The 20417-nt window shown below is 30.7% G+C and overlaps 1 protein-coding gene and 1 long non-coding RNA gene across 9 annotated transcripts in view; one reads left to right on the top strand and one right to left on the bottom strand.

The window, feature by feature from the left end:
- LOC121126795 (cytosolic carboxypeptidase 2) overlaps positions 1 to 20417 on the bottom strand; it is a 111633-nt gene that overhangs the window by 16612 nt on the left and 74604 nt on the right. For all 8 annotated transcript variants that reach the window (XM_071892363.1, XM_071892364.1, XM_071892365.1 and 5 more), the window contains 2 exons: positions 10932 to 11371; positions 10750 to 10875 (listed from right to left, as the gene is read on the bottom strand). In XM_071892363.1, coding sequence (XP_071748464.1) covers positions 10750 to 10875; positions 10932 to 11371 — 566 coding nt within the window. The remainder of the gene's footprint in view (positions 1 to 10749; positions 10876 to 10931; positions 11372 to 20417) is intronic.
- LOC121126799 (uncharacterized) lies at positions 11366 to 12145 on the top strand. Its single transcript, XR_005867192.2, has 2 exons — positions 11366 to 11877; positions 11930 to 12145. It is a non-coding gene; the product is annotated as an uncharacterized lncRNA (long non-coding RNA).

Genomic DNA, 20417 nt, shown 5'->3' with positions numbered 1-20417 from the left:
AAACTATGAATTAAGCTTTAGACTAATTTCTCTTAAAATAATTACATTAAAAAATTAAGAGACATAACAACAATAATGAATTTCCACTTAATTATAGCAGGGAAACAATGATTAAGTAAGAATTAAAGTTGAAACATTAAGTAAAAATAAAAAAACAACCACCAAAATCAAACAAAAATAAAAAAACTCCAATTTATCAACTAATTTTTTATTTAGCATATGTTTGAACGTGATAAATATTAGGCCTGTCCAAAAATATTGATATCTTAAAATATTCTGATACGAAATCAATACATATTGATATCCTTATTGGACTCAGAGTAGAATCAGGGATCGATATCGGAGTAATTCTAGAAAATGTCATTGTTTATATCCTTTTCTCCTTCCTTCCTTATCATAGCTGATTGAATCTGATCTAATGAAACGTTATGAACATTGTTCTTTCTCTCCTCCAAAACATTCTTCAAATTGTCAGAGTTACCATTTTGATTTTTTTTTAACATGCCCATACTACACTGGATTTTCACTTTTGCCGATAAGTAGTAAGTTTGATTAACGGAGATGATCCACCATATGAAAGTCTATGAAGATAATTGAATTTACACATAATCAAGGATTTAGGAACAAAAGGACAAGGAGATCCCTTAGATTTGTCCCAAATAATAGGAAATTCGCTTTTGAGGAATGGTAATTTCTGAACAATGAGTTAACTGTCTTTGGATGATATAAGTATGTTTCATTCATCATCATGTTTTTATAAATCCACTTCCGTTATAGTACTGATTCATCCTTCAATACAAAAAATTTACGTTTTGATAAGTAAATTATGAAATTACTTACGTCCGACGATATGTCCAACTCTCGGAAGAAATGAGATTTGCCACTCATATACGTTTTTTGGTATTGTTCCATAATTAAAAACAAAGAGTATTCTAGTCATAATCTTATCACTATATAGCTACATTGAAATATCAACTTGGAATAACAAATTCAAAGTATATAAATATTGTATGATGAATAGGATGGATGGCAATTATATTAAACATTGCTGCTGCCTGGGTTACATGATATTATTTCAATTCAAAAGGATCTTAGAAGATACAGTAGTAGGCCAATATAATTGTGTACATCTGTTTGGTTACATTAAAAATTATTGGACTCAGGGTAAAATTTGAAGATATACATCGGAGTAATTCCTATCCATCTTCTTGGTAGATAGAGAGTATCGATATTTCTTATAAGGTTCTCTCAGGCGTAATTTTGTATTCATTTCATTTTTTTAATAAATATTCCCATCTTTGGTCATCACTTATTTAACAAGTTGGTAAACGTATACTTGAAAGTCCATATTCGAGTATACTTCTAGCCTCAAGTTTGAATTAACGCATTCGTTATTCAAAAGATCAATCTTTTTATTTTTGTCTTTATTTACAAAAATTTGTACAAATACACCATGGTTAATAAAACTACTATGTAACCCTTATACAATTGATGTTTCACTTCCACCAAGCTTTTTAATAGTAACGTCATAAAATATGTTTGGTTGCGTGTGTTGTAAAATCTATCTATATTACGCAAAAGTTGGTACGATACACCAAATTGAAAATTCTAGCAAGCCCAATTATATGATTGTCTAACCTTGTCTTTCTATTAACATTTATATACAGTTTATCTAATAAAATAATTTTTGACCATACACAAACACATGAAGCAATGAAATGATTATAATAATTTTTTCACTTATACGTTATCTATAATTATTTATCCACACTGCGTTTATTTTTGTCAGCATTTTTTTCTTCCATTCCCCAATACAAGCACAGATATTACACAAAATTGTCCAAGGGAACGCAACGCCATGAATGATGTGATCAATAATCAGATGCATACCCCTCCCACACGCTCGTAGGTTACCAAAGATGTATCTGGTAAGTGAGTAGCATAATATTGTAAATTATGTGAACAATAAAAACACATATAAAAGAGATTTATGTAGATCAATGCAGATATCTTCCCCAACTGGCTATAGAGACCTATTGTTTAATAACACTGGTTCCATCATTTTTAAAAGAATCAATCTCTATTAGCAATCTTCTATCTAATTTTCCAATCTCTACCGGCTCCGGTTGAGCGTTCACTTTTACCGTATATATTATCCCCTGAACTTTGCCTATGATGATCTCTATCTTTAGAGCCTTCTCCATATTTGCCAACGTCGAGACAAGCCAGCTTAATCTCTTTTTATAATTACTCCAACCCTTTACTACTCTCATCACAGTGGGGATACTAAGGGAAAAATAGGAGGTGGAACAAAGTATCGATGATAGCTCCACAGAAATGGCACATCCGCTCCTCAACGTTAATAGTTGACTGTTGACTACTGCGCTATTCTTATTTTCTTCTTATTTTTCTGATATTTCATAGGAAAGAAAAATTGAATAGGAGTCCCACTTAATACATACACGACTCCCCCAAGCTGTGTCAAACTATTCGAGCCCTCTATACAAGGATGAAGTACTTCAAACCTACTTCTCCTTGGAAAAGGAATTGACTAGCTGAAGATAGTACAACCTCTTTGGCAAACTCATCCTTACTCCCAAGTTTTGGTTTAAAATTTAATACCTTATTAGTGCAAAGAAGGGAAAAGATAGTTCTGAAAATACTATTCATGATGATCCCATGTCTTGACTGTCCGCATGTTCAATCACTGAAAGGAGTTCCGTTGGCCTCATACATTCTCTGTCCAAGAAGTGGTATTCTGGAACTTCTACCAAATTATTTTAAATCCTTTTAGTCCAGATATATTCACAGTCAATGAGTCTTTTGATCCAGAAGACGTTTCATGTATGCCACATACACTTAATGACCTATGATGTTTGTCATAGTATTAACTCTATCTCTTGCTATGTAAGGGTTCGGAAGCTTCCAAATGAGATCGTTCCTAATCTTATGTGCTCCATCACATATTTAGACCCAGAATGGGATGTATCTCCTTATATTAAAAACTTCTGGAAGGACATTAATTTTCAATGCTAACAGTACTTCTTAACCAGAGAGGGGAGTGATCTTATAAATCATGATACTTCTTTGGACAAAACAACTTCAATTCCAAGTAGAGAGGTCGATGTAAAGAAACTAAAGTTACCAAGATTGGGCTTCAGGAATTCAACAGCTTAATTTTCATTTTTTTATTTTAACTTTCTCTGTAATTTGTGAATAAAGGAGATATTTAATTAAAATGGCTGTACATCAATTCACCAGAAGAAACAAATACAAGAATATCCCTTCACAAGAACGCCAACAAAATCATATAGAATGTTCTATTGTACTAATGAAGTTCTCTGTAAGAAGGAAAAGATAATTACCAATAAATATGCTCAAATTCAACTTATGTCGTAAATGAAAAACGCAATATTTAGATAATTATTATTCTCTGTTACGAAGTACTTCATTAATGGAACAGATCAATTAGAACAAAATTAAACGAGGGTGTGATTGATTTTAACATTAATAGCACACCCTAAGCGAAAAGTACTAATTTTTATGTTGCACATCTGAAAGTATAACTCGTCTATATAGAGTTAAATTTTGGTATTAATTTGAAAGAATTCGAGGACATTTTGAAAAAATCGTCATAAAATCTTTAAAAATGGAAGCAGAAAAAAAATCTTTGAAATGTAATTGGAACTTGAAAACATTTTTTCTTCTTTACGTGATGAAAAAAAAAGTTATAAATTCCGTTGCAAATTTGGAAAATGTGGGAAAGAGGGTAACTACTGTGAGGATTTTAAGCCTCTCTCAAATACCTCAAGGATTGATAATAAGTGGACTGTAATAACTTACTAATATAATATATAACGCGGAATAATAACAACGGACGTGTGTATAGTTGAAGATGTATATTTCAAGTGTTCAACATAATAATAAGCACCCTCCCCCCCCCACGACAGTTTTACCATGTTATTATTTCTGACTTTACTTTATTGGTATTTTTTATTTTATTTTATTACCATGCATGGGTTTGAGATGCTTTATAGATCGTCTTTTTTCATATTTTTGTAACTTCCTATACGTCGTCTTCTCTTCCTTAATTCATATGGATGAGCCTCAAAAGCATCTCTATTTGAACACTCATCCAAATTAATAGGAACTGGTTCCACAGACATGGTAGCTGCTTTCCCAGGGACAACTTCCTCTTCCTCGAACTTATCTCTGTGACAGGGACAGTCATTCACAGGAGATCGGCACACCTGTCCTGATTGTACCCCCAAGACAGGGACTTTCAACGTTTGATCCTGACTTCCAGCAAGTCCACATTGATCTACTGATTCAGATTTCATCATCTCTCTTTCAGCAACACTTGCCTCTAATAATACAATTTGACTAATAGACATTAATATTTTCTGCCCGTTTGGCAAGCTCAATATTACTGAAGTGACGAAATTGTCTTTATTCTTATTTACTTTTGTAATTCTTGCCAGTTTCCATACGTTCTTTTCAAACGTGTCTGGTTTCAAAATTACTACATCTCCTTTATTTAGGATATTAGTATAAGGTGTAGACCACTTTTTGTTAATAGTAAGCTCGTTCAGATATTGTTGCCTTCACCTTGTCCAAAACTTTTTAAGAAATTTTTTCCTCGATAACCACATGTCTCCATACGGTAACGTTGACAAAACTAATTCTTTTGGAGCTATTATTTGTCCTTTTTGACGACCGTAAATTAGTAAATTTGAAGTTATTGTTGACGATGCCGTGGGATCTTGATCTATTGATCCCAATGGTCTATCATTGATTATGCCTGTAAGTTCTATGATTAGCGTTTCAATTTGCCGCATAGTTAATTTGTTTTTTTGAGGAACAATTCTAAATTGTCTTTTGAATATGCTAATCATCCTTTCTTTTACCCCATTTGTCCAGGGGCCTTCAGGCTTAAAGGACTCCCATTGAATTGGACAGTCTCCCTTAAACTTTTCTTCCTTGATCTTGTCAAATTTGACGTTAGCAAACAATTCCTTTAAGTGAGCATTTGCTTTTTTTTAAATTTCTTGCATAAAAAGCTACAAATACTCATCCATTATTTAAAGATTTGGATTGCTTTAGTGATTCTTCAGAATTACAAGAATATATGAAAAAAGTCTAGTGGATGAGTTTAGCCTTCTCGTCCAAACTGAGATTGTTTGTGAAAATCCTGAGGATTTAGTAGAAATTGAGCCAATATAAGCTTCTTTCCAATGAAGAAAAAATACAAACGAAATCAAACCGCTGCTAAAATTGTAAAAAAATTTCTGAATTTAGAAGACAACTCTTTAAATCTTTTAAACTTTTTCCCAAAAATTCAAAAAATATTTGAACAAAATAATACAACCATACCATTTTTATCTGCCATTGAGCGAGTATTTTCAAAAAGTGGTTAAATATTTAAAGATAGATGCCAATGTTGAAAGGACGAAAATTTTGAAAAAAAGTTACTTTTGTCAATTAATAATATTTCATAGTTAAACACTTGTACTAATCATTTTATGGATTTTTTATTTTAAATATAAGTTTAGATCTTTCAGTTTTATTTATTCTTGTAACTTATTTGTCCTTATTTCTTGGGATAAATTTTTTAATTTATTTGTAATCATGAAGCAGGTACTCCACATAATGCCGATTTACGGAAAGGGAATATCTTTCCAAAAGCGTGCGCGGAAATTTAGAAGTGTTTCGGGGATCACTGTAAAAATGCTGGATGTTTATTACTTAAATTGGTGAAATCAATTTTATGTCATTATCACTAATGTAGATAAATTCAAAATCTTATACCACTTTAATTTTTTTTTCATCCGTTCTTTCGTTTAATCGCACTATTTGGTATAAAATAAATCAATTAACGTAGCTTTTAAAATTACCAATGAAATGTAATGGATCAAATAAAAAATAAAATCAACTTTACAAGATTTATTTGTCTAGTATTTGGTAATGTTTTCAAAAATCCGGTTATGCAATCTACATCAATTTTACCCTGACATTACCACCTTCAATCTTTATTACTGCCCAGTATGAAAGTACTTTCTCTTAATTTTTAACCTCTCCTTTTTTTTCAATAACTATCATTAATTGAATAGAGAGCATATTATTCACATACTCGAATTTCATATAATAAAATTCAAATGCAGGTATTTAAAAATATCATTTTGCACGGTACTGTATTCTGTAATTCATGAAAATCCCATTCAATTCTCTTGATATTTAAGAAAGTTGTGCTTTTTTATTGAAATATCATATTTTATTGCATCACAGATTTTGGCGTTGCTACAACATTAACAGATTTAACACTACGAAGAAATGGCGTGAAATTTCGATGATAAATTGGCCATAACTTCCTTAATATTAGAGTTAGAGACATGATTTTATTATCAAAGTGTATTTTTTACCATTATCTATTAGATAAAACAGGTTTAAATGTGGAAAAATTGAATTGGATTCTTTTTTGTAACATACATTCATAAAGAGTTGTCAAGTTCAAATACGAGCGAAAAAATGAACGCCACTCATTTTCATTGAGCGGGAGCGCGCTCACTGTTTTACAAAACAAGCGGAAGTACGCTTAAAAAATTAGGAACTGAGCGGGAACATGAGCGCGCTCAGGATCTCTTGAGCGGACTAAAGCGGACTTAAGAATCTGATATAAGAACTTATATTCCAAAAAAGATACAAAACTTGTCTACAAGGACCTAATGTAAACTTCCATCCGGTTATTCATGGAATAAGAATGAAGACAAACAGAATCACCGCTACTTCAAATAAGGAAACAAATCTTTTGCCAATGTCGAAAGGAATCTTTCTCGACCAGCATCACAAACACAACCAATATATTATCAGAATTGGAAAAACAGAATTATATGATCACGGAAACCGATCACAAATGGAAAGTGAATCCCATGGAACCTAGTCGGGTAAATCTACTCATTAAGGGCAGTATTTATTTTATTTTTTTCTGGAAAATAAATCTTCCATTCATTTAGAATTCTGTTTTATCAATATAATTTAAATAATAAAAGATATTACAGTTTCTGTTAAATAAGTGCAGGCGTAATTTAAATATTTGAACCAATTTGTTTTCTACGTTAAATAAACACATTTATGACGTTATATATACATGGGGAAATGTAGGGATTTTTATTGGCAGCCTGTCCATTATAGATAATTTATTTGAATTAAGTCGAAATTATTGTAATTAAAAGCAATTAAAATATTTTGGAGTCAAGACCTTCTACTTCAAGAGACTTTTAAAACCAGGAAATCTATCTCGCCTTGTCAAAAAACAAAAAACGCACTAAAAATATTCTTAAAATAATACAAAATCGAAAAAACAATAAATATTTCGTTAAAGAAGTATTATTTTATTTAAATAAACAATGCAATGGAAGTAAAAATAAGTTTAAGATTTATGCCTTAAATACTATTAATAATTTTAACCCTAATAATAGTTAAATCGTTTGTTATTAAGTTATCGATAAATTATACTTAAATAAATAATTTATTTTATAACAAAAAAACCAAATTAATACACTGGTGACGGGCATTATCTATCATATTGAAATACTTATTATATTATATATTCAACAGAAATCCACAAATCATAATTACCCTGAATTAAAGACGAAATATAGAATAAGGTGACAACATTACGTGATTTCTTCTTGAGATTGTTAAGGGGGACTTTGCGCCGTATCACACGCTTAACTCGATCCAAAGCTTTCAAATTCTGACCAAAAGTACTCTTAAAGACATTAAAGGTCAACCCTTTAGTGGGTGTTGATCAAAATATAAAGAATTTTAAAAAAAATTATAAATGTTATTGTCATTCTCTATATTCTAAGAAATGAAAATTCAATATTATTGTCTTTACTTTGAATATAAGTAGAAATGTAAATATGCTCAACGGAATCCTCGTCTGTTTTACCCTAAAACATGTAAATCCCAAACAGGACTCTTTGCCAATTATGGACAAAAATATATCAAAGATTAAAGAGTCTGCGATACTTACAATATATTTGAATTGGAGATTAATTATTATAACTACAAGAACTTGTTTGTAAAATAATAAATTCCATATTTAATATTCCTGATAAATAATATATCAGGGAAAATATCTCGAAGCAAGACAACACAGAAAATTTAAAGAGGCTGCGAGGCAGACAAAAAGAGTACAGGACTTTATCAAGGATCTTTTGGACCATATCCTGACACAAAAGCAGATTTACTTACATTATTTTATCTAGTCTCTAGTATTTTTCACAGAGAGGCTCTTCAAAGACGAGCCGGCAATCTGCAAAAAAATAGTATCACATAATTTCAGGGATTGCAACTCTCTGAAGTATATAACTCAGGAAATTAGCCAACGTGTTGGGCGGAAATTTGATAGTAAGCCATCAAATTACGAACTCCTGTATGATTTTGGAAGAGTTAGCAATCTCGAACGGGTGATCTTAAAAATTATTAGCAAACTTCAATGTTTACTATCTGGGGCAAAATATGACAATGTTTATTGCAAGTCAACTTTTGCTCCTGTTACTCTAAACGAGTTTGTATGGACAAAGTTTGTCGAGGAAGAGAAGAAGATAGGGTTAGAAGAAGAGAATAAAATAAACTATCTTTACTAGTGTGAACACTTAAAGTTAGATTTCTACGATAAAAATTTGATTTACTAAGCGTCTTTTTAAAAAATTTGATTTACTAAGCGTCTTTTTAAAAAATTTGATTTACTAAGCGTCCTTTTAAAAAATTTGATTTACTAAGCGTCCTTTTAAAAAACTGGATCATCTCATCTCCACTTCTTCTTTTTCAAATAATTGCCACAAGATTTCATATCAAAACTAAATTTGTAGTATTTCATATTATTCATATTTGATTTCAAAATATTATCTTATAATTCTTTTACCGATTTTTTGACTAAAATAATAAATTGATTGTTTTTATGTTATGATAGGAAATTAGAAACTGATGATAGATAGAATATTGAATAAAATGCCTAAAATATCGTCGCCTTCTGTCTGGATTTCTGAAAATGGAGGCTTAGGAATTTGGAAATACTTAATCGACGAGAAACATGGCTTGTCGTATTTGTCGATATAAATGTGAATTTAGTCCCCTGTCTAGAATTAAACGTCACTCATTATCCTCATCTCGTATCAAGAGCATGGATATTCATCTAAAAAATCAAGTTAATGATGAATGCATCAAGTTAGACTTTAACTCTGATCTCACAAAGATGCTTGTTACATGTTATATACCCTTATCCAGTGCTAATCATCCTACGTTCAAAAAAATTATGGAGAAATACACAGGTAAACCTATCCCTTCTCGAGGAACCATCATTAAATTAATGGAGGATGTTGGTAATGATGTCATTTATAGAAATACCCCAATTGTAAATTGTGAAGTTGAGATAATTTTTAGCATGTTTTGAGTTATCCACACCAAATTAAGAAATGGAACTCTGAATTTTGTACCATCTAATAGTAAGTATTCATGCTGTTACAGATAAAAAAAAGTCGAAGTATACGTAGTATATGTTCATTAAACATTTGTCTAATAAATACTTACGTTACACCCTCAAAAATCATAATAAAGCAGGCAGCTGATAATTGCATCTGTATTTTAAACAATGATACCATAAGTCTTTCTCTCCCCACCCTTCTGCTTGCACGCGTTTTTCTCTACAGGATTATCAACTTTAGGAAAACCTTGTTTTTCTATTAAACTTGAGTTGAACCCAGATTGATAAAAATACAAGGTTAGACCATCATGTAATCGGGCTTGCTAGAATTTTTTATTTGATGTATCGTACCGACGGCTAGGCAAGAAAGACAGATTTTTACAAAACACGCAACTATTAATACACTATGTTGTCAATATTAAAAAATGTGGTAGAATTCAAACATCAGTTTTAAATGCGTTATGGTATAACCTTGCCTTTCTATTAACCTTGAATTAAACAAAATGCATATAATGACTAACACAAATAACTTTGAAACAAATTTTCAGTGTAACTTTTCGTCTTTCAGGCACATGCACTATATATTAAAAAGTTCCCTCCTCAATAATGTAAAAATAACGATAACAGCTTTTGAAAATAAAAAAGATTGTGGAAGTTGCAACAACAAAAAGTTTTGCACACCTCCAATGTCATATTTTTTTTAATTCTACGTATATACGTTTCTATGAACTTTTCATATTATAATCTCTAAGCTTCAACAATTATCTTTTTAAAAGTAAGAGGTTCCATGATTTAAAATTTGTCTTGTATGTAGAAGTGAAAATGTTATAATAAATCAAAAATTGTACGCACAAAATTACTAATGTGTCAGTATTTATCTCCAAATAAGTAACGTCGAATGACCTCTTCATTTAGAAAAGGATATTTGTTGGAGTTTGAAGATTATAAAATGCACACTTATTAAAAATACATTTTAATGTTCCACATTAAATTCTATTGTCTCACATAAGTAATTTCATGTCGAAAATACATATTCATTTTTTTATATATACCATCGAATTTTTAACTTCCTTTTTTTCAAATATAAATAATCATCAGATAGTAAAATATGTATGTATACTGTATACGTAGAAAACACAATATTGTACTTCAAGAGAAAAAAAATCAAATATATTTTATAAATTTATTAGCTAGGGGCTGATGACTACCCAAAAGATTTCTTAAAGTATGTAACTAATTATTCATATAAAATATTATGATACCTGTATGCATATATTCCAGATGAGAACAGGGAGTTTTTTGCATCCATGTACATTTAAATTGATTTACAGATGCCATTATTTCAGATTGAACGCGACGACAATTACGCGAAGATATATGTAATTTATCTTATAATATAAATTTTTGATTAATTCAATTATAATGATAGTTGGTGGGACAATACCTATTGAATATAAGGATTTATACATTATAGAAGAATTTGCATCGGTGACAGTTAATTCCTTTTCTTTTTGTATTTGACAATCTGCTTGTTTTATAGATGTATCATTCATAGAGGATCTTATATAAAATTTTATTGAATTTAAATTTTCCTTTTTTTTCTCTTTCTTTTTCTCTCTTCTGTTATATTTTTTATTTTTATTACAATTATTTGTATCCCAGTTTCTTTTTTTAATAGAATTACCAATATAATACATTTCAGATTCACTGGAAGTATCTGATGGAATACTGCAGCTAGAGACACTCGAATAATCAGATAAAACTATATTAGTTGGTTCTATGGCTGTGGATCCGTCTTTGAGAAGTCGATAATGAATTTTACTTCTTAAAGCTTCTTGAAGTGAACATGGATCATGAAAATCTAATAATGTTTCACAAAAACTCCTGAAAATAAAAAATTATATGAGTTTTTTTCCTCTCTTTTTTCTTCTTTTTTTATAACCATAAATTATTCTCAATCTATTTAAAATGCTGAGACATCAAACGCTAAAAACATTTAGAAACCAATGAAATAACATCTATACAATATCAGAGAAGTTACTATTTTGCAAGAAAAACATTAAAAAAGAATATGCACGAAAAAAACTAGAAAAAAAATACTCATCTTGATTATTCTGCTTTAAGCCTTTCTGTATAACTATTTTAGAATGATTATCACGGATCCAGCAAGTATTGAACTCGTTTCCTTGATGGAAGAAAAACTATCTCTTTAGTATTTCAGCCTTATGGTACTCTTCCTTCAATATAAAGGTAGGAAAGTCTTCCATCTCAAGAACACTACAAAAACTTTTCTCAGAAATTACTTTTAAGGCAGCATAAATTGGCTTTAAAAACTTGCACTCGAATAAAATGTTAAGAATTCGTCTCCTTTAGTTGATCACAAAATTACTGTAAATATAGTTCTTTTATAATGAAAGTAGATAATTCATGTAACTTCTGTAGGATTTCAGGTAAAAAATATTGAGCTTCTTACTATTTATCACTTTTCGTACCATGCAAAGTTTCAATATTGAGAAGATTCCCCAGCTGTCCCTTCATTTTCAAACTTGGTTACTGGCATTACATCAGTAAATATTCCCATAATAGTGACAATATCATGTTTTACTTCCTGCTTGTATTCTAACAATTTTATTAATAAATTAAACAGATACCTTCCCACAGCTGGCCTTTCATTAATTATTTAATTAAATTTTAAATATTTATCCAATAATTTAATTTCACTATTTCATAACATAAATTATCCTAAACTTTTTGGTTAAGAATTTAAAATTTGTAATTTGAAGAAGGGCATAATTAGATTTTTTTTATTTTCAAGAAATAAAGTACTTGTAATGAAAACTGTCTTATTACAAATGTCTAGGAGATTTATATAAAGAAAAGTTATTTATTATATACAGACTGCATACATTCAATAACACAGTAAAATAATTATATGGTCAATATTCCTACCAATGAAATGTATTAAAGAATATAATTTATCTTTTAGTGCAGTATCCAAAACTGATTTCAGTTTTTATTTTAATCATCAGGTTTTAAAAAAATCAGAGATTATAGTAATTCGGTACTATCATCGTTTTGAGTCATTTTTTTACCATTGAGAGAATCACCAAATTGAAGTAAATGAATAAAACTGATGGATAATGATTTTTTTTTTTTTTTGATCAAAATGTTATTATTAATTCTGTACCTTGTTTTGAACTCGACATATTTTTATTTTTAGGCTGAAAAATGAAAAAGAGCAACACTCTTCCTTAGACTCTTATAACTTATTCATAGTGATAAGGAATGTCATAGCTTATATGATAGAAAAATATTCCATGTTTTATGTAATAAAAAATAACTATCTAAAAATTATGCATATCCAAGTATTTTAGTTTGATTTTGTATTTTTTAAGTGTTCTTATTTTTTTTAAGGATGTATTAACAAATATACAACATTATTTTAATAACGTTTACCATTTCAAAGTGTTTAATGGGAGTATAGTACACATAGTAATTTTAAGATTCATTGTTCAAGGACAGGATATCATTTTTGTTAATTCTATATTCAACAAAATAAATATCTTTTTTTAGAAATTGATTTTATTTTTTCACTTTTGTATTCCCAAATTATCAACATATTTCGAGGACTCTGTGAACAATTTGAACGTGTAACTCAAGATTTTCATCCTTTATTAAAATATAGTCAACAACATTTTAATTATTTAAAATTACCTCAAATGCTTGATTTTAGGTATAAAACTAATTGACACTCTTTTGATTTCAGTGAAATCAAAGTTGTCAACTTTTTACTTTTTTATGGAGAGGAAAAGGCTAATACCCGTAAACAGTATCAAATTTCGTGAAATATTGTAACCTTGGGTAGATTTCTAAGATAGCTTCTTTATGAGTTTTTATAGCATAGTCTAATCTTTTAAGTTGGTAATTCACATTTTTGAAATCGATTGTCAAACATATTCTTCCATTAGGCTTTAAAACAACCCCTTTAGGATCTTTCTATGATAATGATATCGTTCTTAACCATATCATACAATGGAATCTGTCTTGTATTATTAATTACTAATTGTCTGGCATTTTTCTCTAACATCAATCTTCATAAAAAGGAATTTCATTTTTTTTCACTTCATCTTCACTAGAGAAAACATGAGATAATTCATTCAATAGCTTCACCCACATTCTACCTCCATTACAAAGAAAGTGAGCCGATATTTGAGAGTAAGACTAATGATGTGGTATGCATCTGTGAGAAGGTTGATCTGCTTTAGAACACGATAGCAGTATTATGTGCAGTGCTAACATTATTATAACTTTTTATAAAGAATCTCCATGTTATCGTCGTCCCACTCTGAATATTTTTCTGTTGTCTTGACTGTTTATTCTAAACAGATGTCTTTAACATCTTCCAAGAACGAAAAGCTTACTCTGAAAACTGAAAATCGTGGATCTCTTATGAAAAGTCAAAACCCTGATCAACAATTGGATTGCTGCCTTTGAGAAATCAACAGTATAAATTGTTACCTGGTTGAAATATTTTAGATGCAAAAGAGCCAAATCAGCTAAAAAAAGTTTTATTTTCTAGATGTTGCTGAAGGATAGATATAAACCTCATATACTAAGGAAAAAACATCGCAACGATAACCTGTTTTTACAGAAAGTGGTAGATATGATGAATATTTGGTACAACTAAGAGTATTATTTTTATGAGGAGTCTTTATTATTCACTGTCAAGAACAAGTAGCTTATAGATTGAGACAGATTAATTATTATAAATAATTCAGTATGTATATTTTTGTGGTTATACATCTGAAAATTTGTCAGTTATACATCTGAGTATTCTGTTAATAATATTATTTTAGGTATATTTATTGTATTATGGCTCGTACTAAAATGGTAAAGGCATTTCTTTCGGTTCTGAGCAGAAATAAGGAGGCGATTTTAAAGCCATGTAATAATTTAGAACGTTAGATTAGGCCAAGGGGAGGATATTGTTTATCAAATCAGTTTGTTGATTAATTAATTAGGTGTTGCATCTATACGTAATGCAGTACCAAGGCTTCAGTTGTCTTCACTTGATGGACCTTTGATGGAATTTTCATGCTGGAGAGATTCCTTTGAAGCATTAATTGACTCATAAAATGGGCAAATTAGTCTCGCTACGTATCAATAAAAAATGTTATGACGAGGCCATGAATATATTTTGTATGAATAACATTTGTATTGTAGAAGCTGATCAGTTATCAACAAACTAGTTCACGATTCTATTAATTTATCTTCTTGTATAAATAATTTCAGAGATTTCAGTCACTTTTATTAATGTGTATCATCTGTTAAAAGATCTTTAGAAATAAATTACATACTTATTGATGAAGAGAGCGGTAGAAGATTTTTTAATACAAATATTAGTAAATAAACTCCCATTAATATTGAGAAAAGAATGAGAGCATCTTGTTAGCTCAAAGGATTCTTCTTATTGTACCATTGATAAGCTTATGGAAAATTTAGAGATAAAAGTCTAAGTAGCTGAGACTTGAATAAAGCTGGAACATTTATCTAAAAGGAGGGTTTACAGATCAGTTTAAAAAGCCGTCATAGTCTTTAAATATCGCTAAGGTCTAGTGATAATTCTTTGATACATATTTCGGGGTTTACATTATAAATAATATCAGATTATACTGATCCTGTACCAGTAGCATGCCGGACTCCGACTGCAGTATTCTAAATGTCACCGACTCCGTCTCCAAAACATGTGATTATTTTTTAATAATATGTTGTATTGCCAATATAAGTACTATTGATTCATTTGAGTATATATGCTTTAAATATAGATTTAATGTATGTATAGCTATAGGTAGTTATTAGTTATATGTTGTAAATAATTGTGATATGTATAAAGCAAATTTTTGGAATATAAGATATTTAGCTAGATGAACCAGAAATGAAATGGATCCAAATCTATCAAGAAAAATATTTTGCTTATGTATTAACGAATACATGTCTTTCTAGTAGAGTGTTTAATATTATATTTAACATAGTTATAGTGATAAGTTCTGATGTTTTTTTCGCTCTGCATAATTAATAGTAAGTGTGGTTCCTTTTTATTTGGTTAATTAGTCCGTATCAGTGGTGTTTTGGGCTACAATTGGCTGATTAATTAATAACTGTGTCGTTACGTCATCCTTTCCTTTGGATGAGCTCTTTACTCTTGGGATGATTGGTTACTTCTTGACTCCGAGATACCTTAGCTACACTAGGAGAAGAATATGGCTAATCTATTCCTACCTGCAAAAGAACCGCTCCGCCATGACAGTAACTTTGTAAGGGATGCACGTCCTCACACTCTTTATTCGAGAACGTTAGGTACTCAAGAAGTGAAAAATTCAAGGAAGGAAAACTAATACACTTGAATAGAAATAGAATATTTGTGTGGGAGACTTTTGTGCTTCTCATTGAAAATAAGGAAGGATCTCCTATTAGACAAGACAATTTACTGTATCTTGATGTTTGCGACATTGCTATTAAATTTTGTTTTAAAGAGTATGAAATAGCTGATGCTAGCCCTAGATTTGTTTTTGGATAGGCATATTTTTACTCAAAGTATCCTATTGCTGTTAGAGGTCGGTTAGATGATTTAAATAAGTACACCCTTATTTTTTGAAAAATGCCGGCGTATGGCCATAGATATCAATTTAAAAATGAAAAGAATCGACAAAATTACATTTTAACAGAAAAACGAAATTTACATTGATTAACACTTTTAAACGTTTAAGTGAAATTAAGACAATAGAGTGTTTGAAACAATTTGGCGAAATAACTGGTCCTTATCCCAAAAAGAATCAGTCAAACAGAGTTGCTGAGGATAAATATCAGAGCTATAGATAGGTATAGAGAGATGGGGATTATGTAGTAAAAATTGTGGCCAACCCTGATATGATTTCTCAGATTGTCCCTATTGATGGTTGTATAATTAAATAAAGATTTAATGGAGCTTAATTCCAGTGTCAAAATTGTTTTAGCTTTGGGCATAACAAGCTCAGCTGCAAGAACGAAAGAGTTAAAGCTAAGGAGAATGAGAAATCTTTAAAAGCTTCTTTGGCTTCAATGGACTTATCTTATAATAGTATATTAATGAACAGCTCTAATATAATGGAGAAATCAAACAAGAAGTTTTCTGAGCATGTATAGCAATAATTAGTTTCTATACCTGTCACTATTGATAGTAGCTAGGCTGAAGTAGTGAATAATGGCATTATGCCAAAAAAAAAATTACCAGAGAACTTGGAGACCAAGGAGCGTTTAGTAGAGTGAAGTATTTTTCGATGATACTAAAGAAAGTGCTAAAGAGGGTAGTGATAATGACGTTATGCCAAACAATTTCACAGAGAACTTGGAGACGATTGAGCGTTTAGTGGAGTGGGGTGCTGTCGATGATAGTGAAAAATCATGTATAGCTGGTGATAGTGAAGTTTTTGGTGATAGTGAAGTTTTTGGGGAAAGTGAAGTTTTTGGTGAAAGTGAAGTTTTTGGTGATACTGCCCTTAATAGAGTATGTGTTCCTAAAAATGGTCCGAATAGTGATAAAAATAGAAGAAAGAATGAAAATGTCATTATTGAAAGAAAAAAAGATTGGGTTGTCATTGATCAACACTCTTTGGATGCAGGAGTAAAAAAAGGAAAAGAGGGAGCAAATAAAAAAAGCCTGGAAGTGTATCTAAACCATATTTAGATGCCAATCAAATTATGAAATTTCGAACTCGTTCGGAATCAACAGAAGAATGAACCAGACATTAATTACTCGCCTAGACGGAAGAAAACAGTGAAAAATAGTTTAATTAATCATAACTAATGGTTTATAATGTGAATACAGGGTATGGCGGGGTCATAGTTCTAGTTGTCATCGCCTTTCTAAACTATATTCCGTGGTTGCTAAACAAGAAATTAACTGCATTAAAAGCAGCCAATTTAAGTTTCAATCCCAAATAACTGATTTCTTCCCAAGCAAAGTTGAAAACAATCCTATTCACCGGTTGAATCTAGAAGTAGGAAATATAATATCATAGATTATTAGAGGAGGAAGAAATCGAAGGTCTAGACATGCCATGAAACATTTGTTAACTTTCAAACCTGATATAATTTGTCTACAAGATATAAAATCGTTGGTTTCTTCGACTTGTGAACTTTCTTGACCTTTTTGTCTTCCTCTTACCTTTTGCCATTTTTTTACAGGTTCTGGATCTTCCAGGGAATCATAACCTTCCGTTGAAAGAATTTTTATAATCCTATTTTTATCAAAAAGTTCATTGTTTGCAATAATTGGCATAAAATTTTAGTGACTTCCTCCACTTTTAAGTTTTACCTAATTAATGCGTATGGTACGAACGAGAGATCCTCTTTGTATTTTCAAGCAATTACTTATGACTATATAAAAAATCCAGGCCACTTGTATTAAGTAGTGATCTTAGTGTTGTTATTTTGCAGCTCAATTTAATTGACACCTTGAGTGTTTTGAATACTAGTGATCGCGTATTGTGGAGAAGAAGGGATCAGTCATCCAGAATTAACCTTGCTCTGTTCTCTCCTGTATTATTTTCACAGATTAAAAGAACTCAGTACTATCCTGAACCATCATTAGATCATATGATTATTGAACTTCAAATTCTAAACATTTCATCTCCATAACCATTTTGTCTTCCAAGATGGATTCGGAAGGAAGATAATTTTAAACGTATCATACGTTCAATGTTAAAGTTCGATTTCAGGATTCGTTTTCGGCTCATAGTGCTATTTATTCACTTAGACATAGCATCTTAAAACCTGTGTGTATTTTTATTTGAACCAAAAAATAGTACTTATATTTTTCAGAAGAAAAATAAGGCAATATTAAATAATTGATCATTATTTTAGTGAACATTCACTTCAGACACTATCAATCCCTTAAGGATACCGGATACTGTTGCGCAAGAATAAAGAAGAAAGTACTTTTAGAAAATGACATTTCACTTAGATTAAAAAACATGAAACTGGAAAAGCCTTTACAATGCTCTAAAATAAAAATAAAACTTTTTAAACGGTAGAATCTTTATCAAAGATGATGATATATTATCATGTTTCCGTCAGGACTTTCAATCTACGTTCGAGGCAGAAAGAGTAAACTTTTCTAAAAAGTATCACAAACCTTCTACACCATTTTTTTATAAGAGCTATTATGTAATTATATCAAGGAGAAGGTCAAACACAATAAAGCGTTTGGATCCGATGGGTTTTGAGGGAACGTGATTTCATTGCTTAGTTTGGGATGTTTGGGAAGATTTATGGAGAATAAAGGAAGGCTCCCCAAGTCAGTAATGTAAAACAAAATTGTACTTATACCGAAAAAGAAATATGGGACCGATTTAATGATTAGCAACGAATAACTATACTAAATGAAACATAAAGAATTCTTTCAGAAAGGTGTAGCTAATGAAATTGAACCAATACTTAATAAAAGAATCGGTTTGCATCAAAAAAACTTTCTGAAAGGTAGGCAATTGGCTGATATTGCAAGAAATATCTGCTGTGCGATTGATAGGATGGAAAAAAGAAAATAAATTTGCCCCATTATTGCAGTAGACTTTAGAAAAGCTTTTGACTCCATTTCCCATAACCACATTCTATGAAAAACAAACATTTTTTTAAGACAACTTCATAATCCAATTAGAGCTCTTTTACTCACAGGGACTTTAAGAATAACTTTAAATAGGATAGAAAGTGATCCAATATTTCTCGGAAAAAGCTGTCGCGAGGGCTGCCTTGCTTCTCTTCTACTTTTTGTTACGGCTATAGAGTGGTTATTATCAATTAAGAGAAAATATAGTGGATTCGGTTTTTATTAGAACATAAAAAAACACTTAATTGATCTATACGCAGATGATATCATTTTATTTGTAGAAGTCAGTTCTGAAGAACGACAAAAGAGAGTTGAGTTAATATTGCCTTTTTTCTTTGGTAAGTTTATAACAAGATCTGGTATGGGAATGAATAAAAAGAGCACAATTTTCTTACCCGTAGGAAAATGGAATCCTGTATTCGATAGAAGAGTTGCAGATTGTTACGTTAAAGAAAAAGTGCATATATTACGTATAAAATATTCAAAAGATGGGAATCAAATAGAAATTGGTGTACACTGCAGTCTATGGTTTATAAAAAACTTTCACAATGGAGGCACTTGAATCTTCAAACTTGGATTGATTGTTATAATAACTTCATAATTCCATTAGTGTTATATAAGGCTTCAGCTCTGCCTAGCTTAGCTGACATGGAATCAAAGAGGAAGGAAAGTGGTTTATATGTATTTTGCATAAATCTTAAATTCCCCTCTCAAAAGATCGAGGAAAGATCTAGCTGAAGGTTTAGATACTCTTAAGTAGATTTTTCCTAAAATTTAAATCAAAGTTCTTATTGACCTATCGGCCATACCCGAATAGGAATGGAGATCTGTAATATCTCATTCGTACATATATCCGTGGTTAACACTCAGCTCAGACCTATCCACTGAAAAGTTGAGCTCACTTTCTCCATCATGGACTACAGTTGAAAGGACTGTGTGGTATGCTAAGTCTGTCTATGATACGACAATAACAGTGGATATAATTAGGCAGAATTCATCGACGAGAGATTTTTTCAAAAATCTTGAAAATCTTCAAAGTTGAGCGATTGAAGCAATGCAGCGTAATATTCTTACAGCCCATGACCTGCATGAAACCCCGGACTAAATATTAAAACAAGAAAATTTATTTTCTCCCCTGATCTGATCTGGAAGAAAACATCAACATCCCTGACCCTGGCACCTGCAAATGAAGGATTCACCATCATATAGTGAGGAGGCATCCGAAGAGTGCAAACAAATTGTAAGAACGTTAAAACTACCAGATATTTGGCTGATAAGAATTAGGGG

Source organism: Lepeophtheirus salmonis, chromosome 12 (genome assembly GCF_016086655.4).
Source record: "Lepeophtheirus salmonis chromosome 12, UVic_Lsal_1.4, whole genome shotgun sequence".
Lineage (NCBI taxonomy): Eukaryota > Metazoa > Arthropoda > Copepoda > Siphonostomatoida > Caligidae > Lepeophtheirus > Lepeophtheirus salmonis.
Note: the sequence above shows the minus strand (reverse complement) of the source record. Positions and strands in the feature narration are given on the sequence as shown.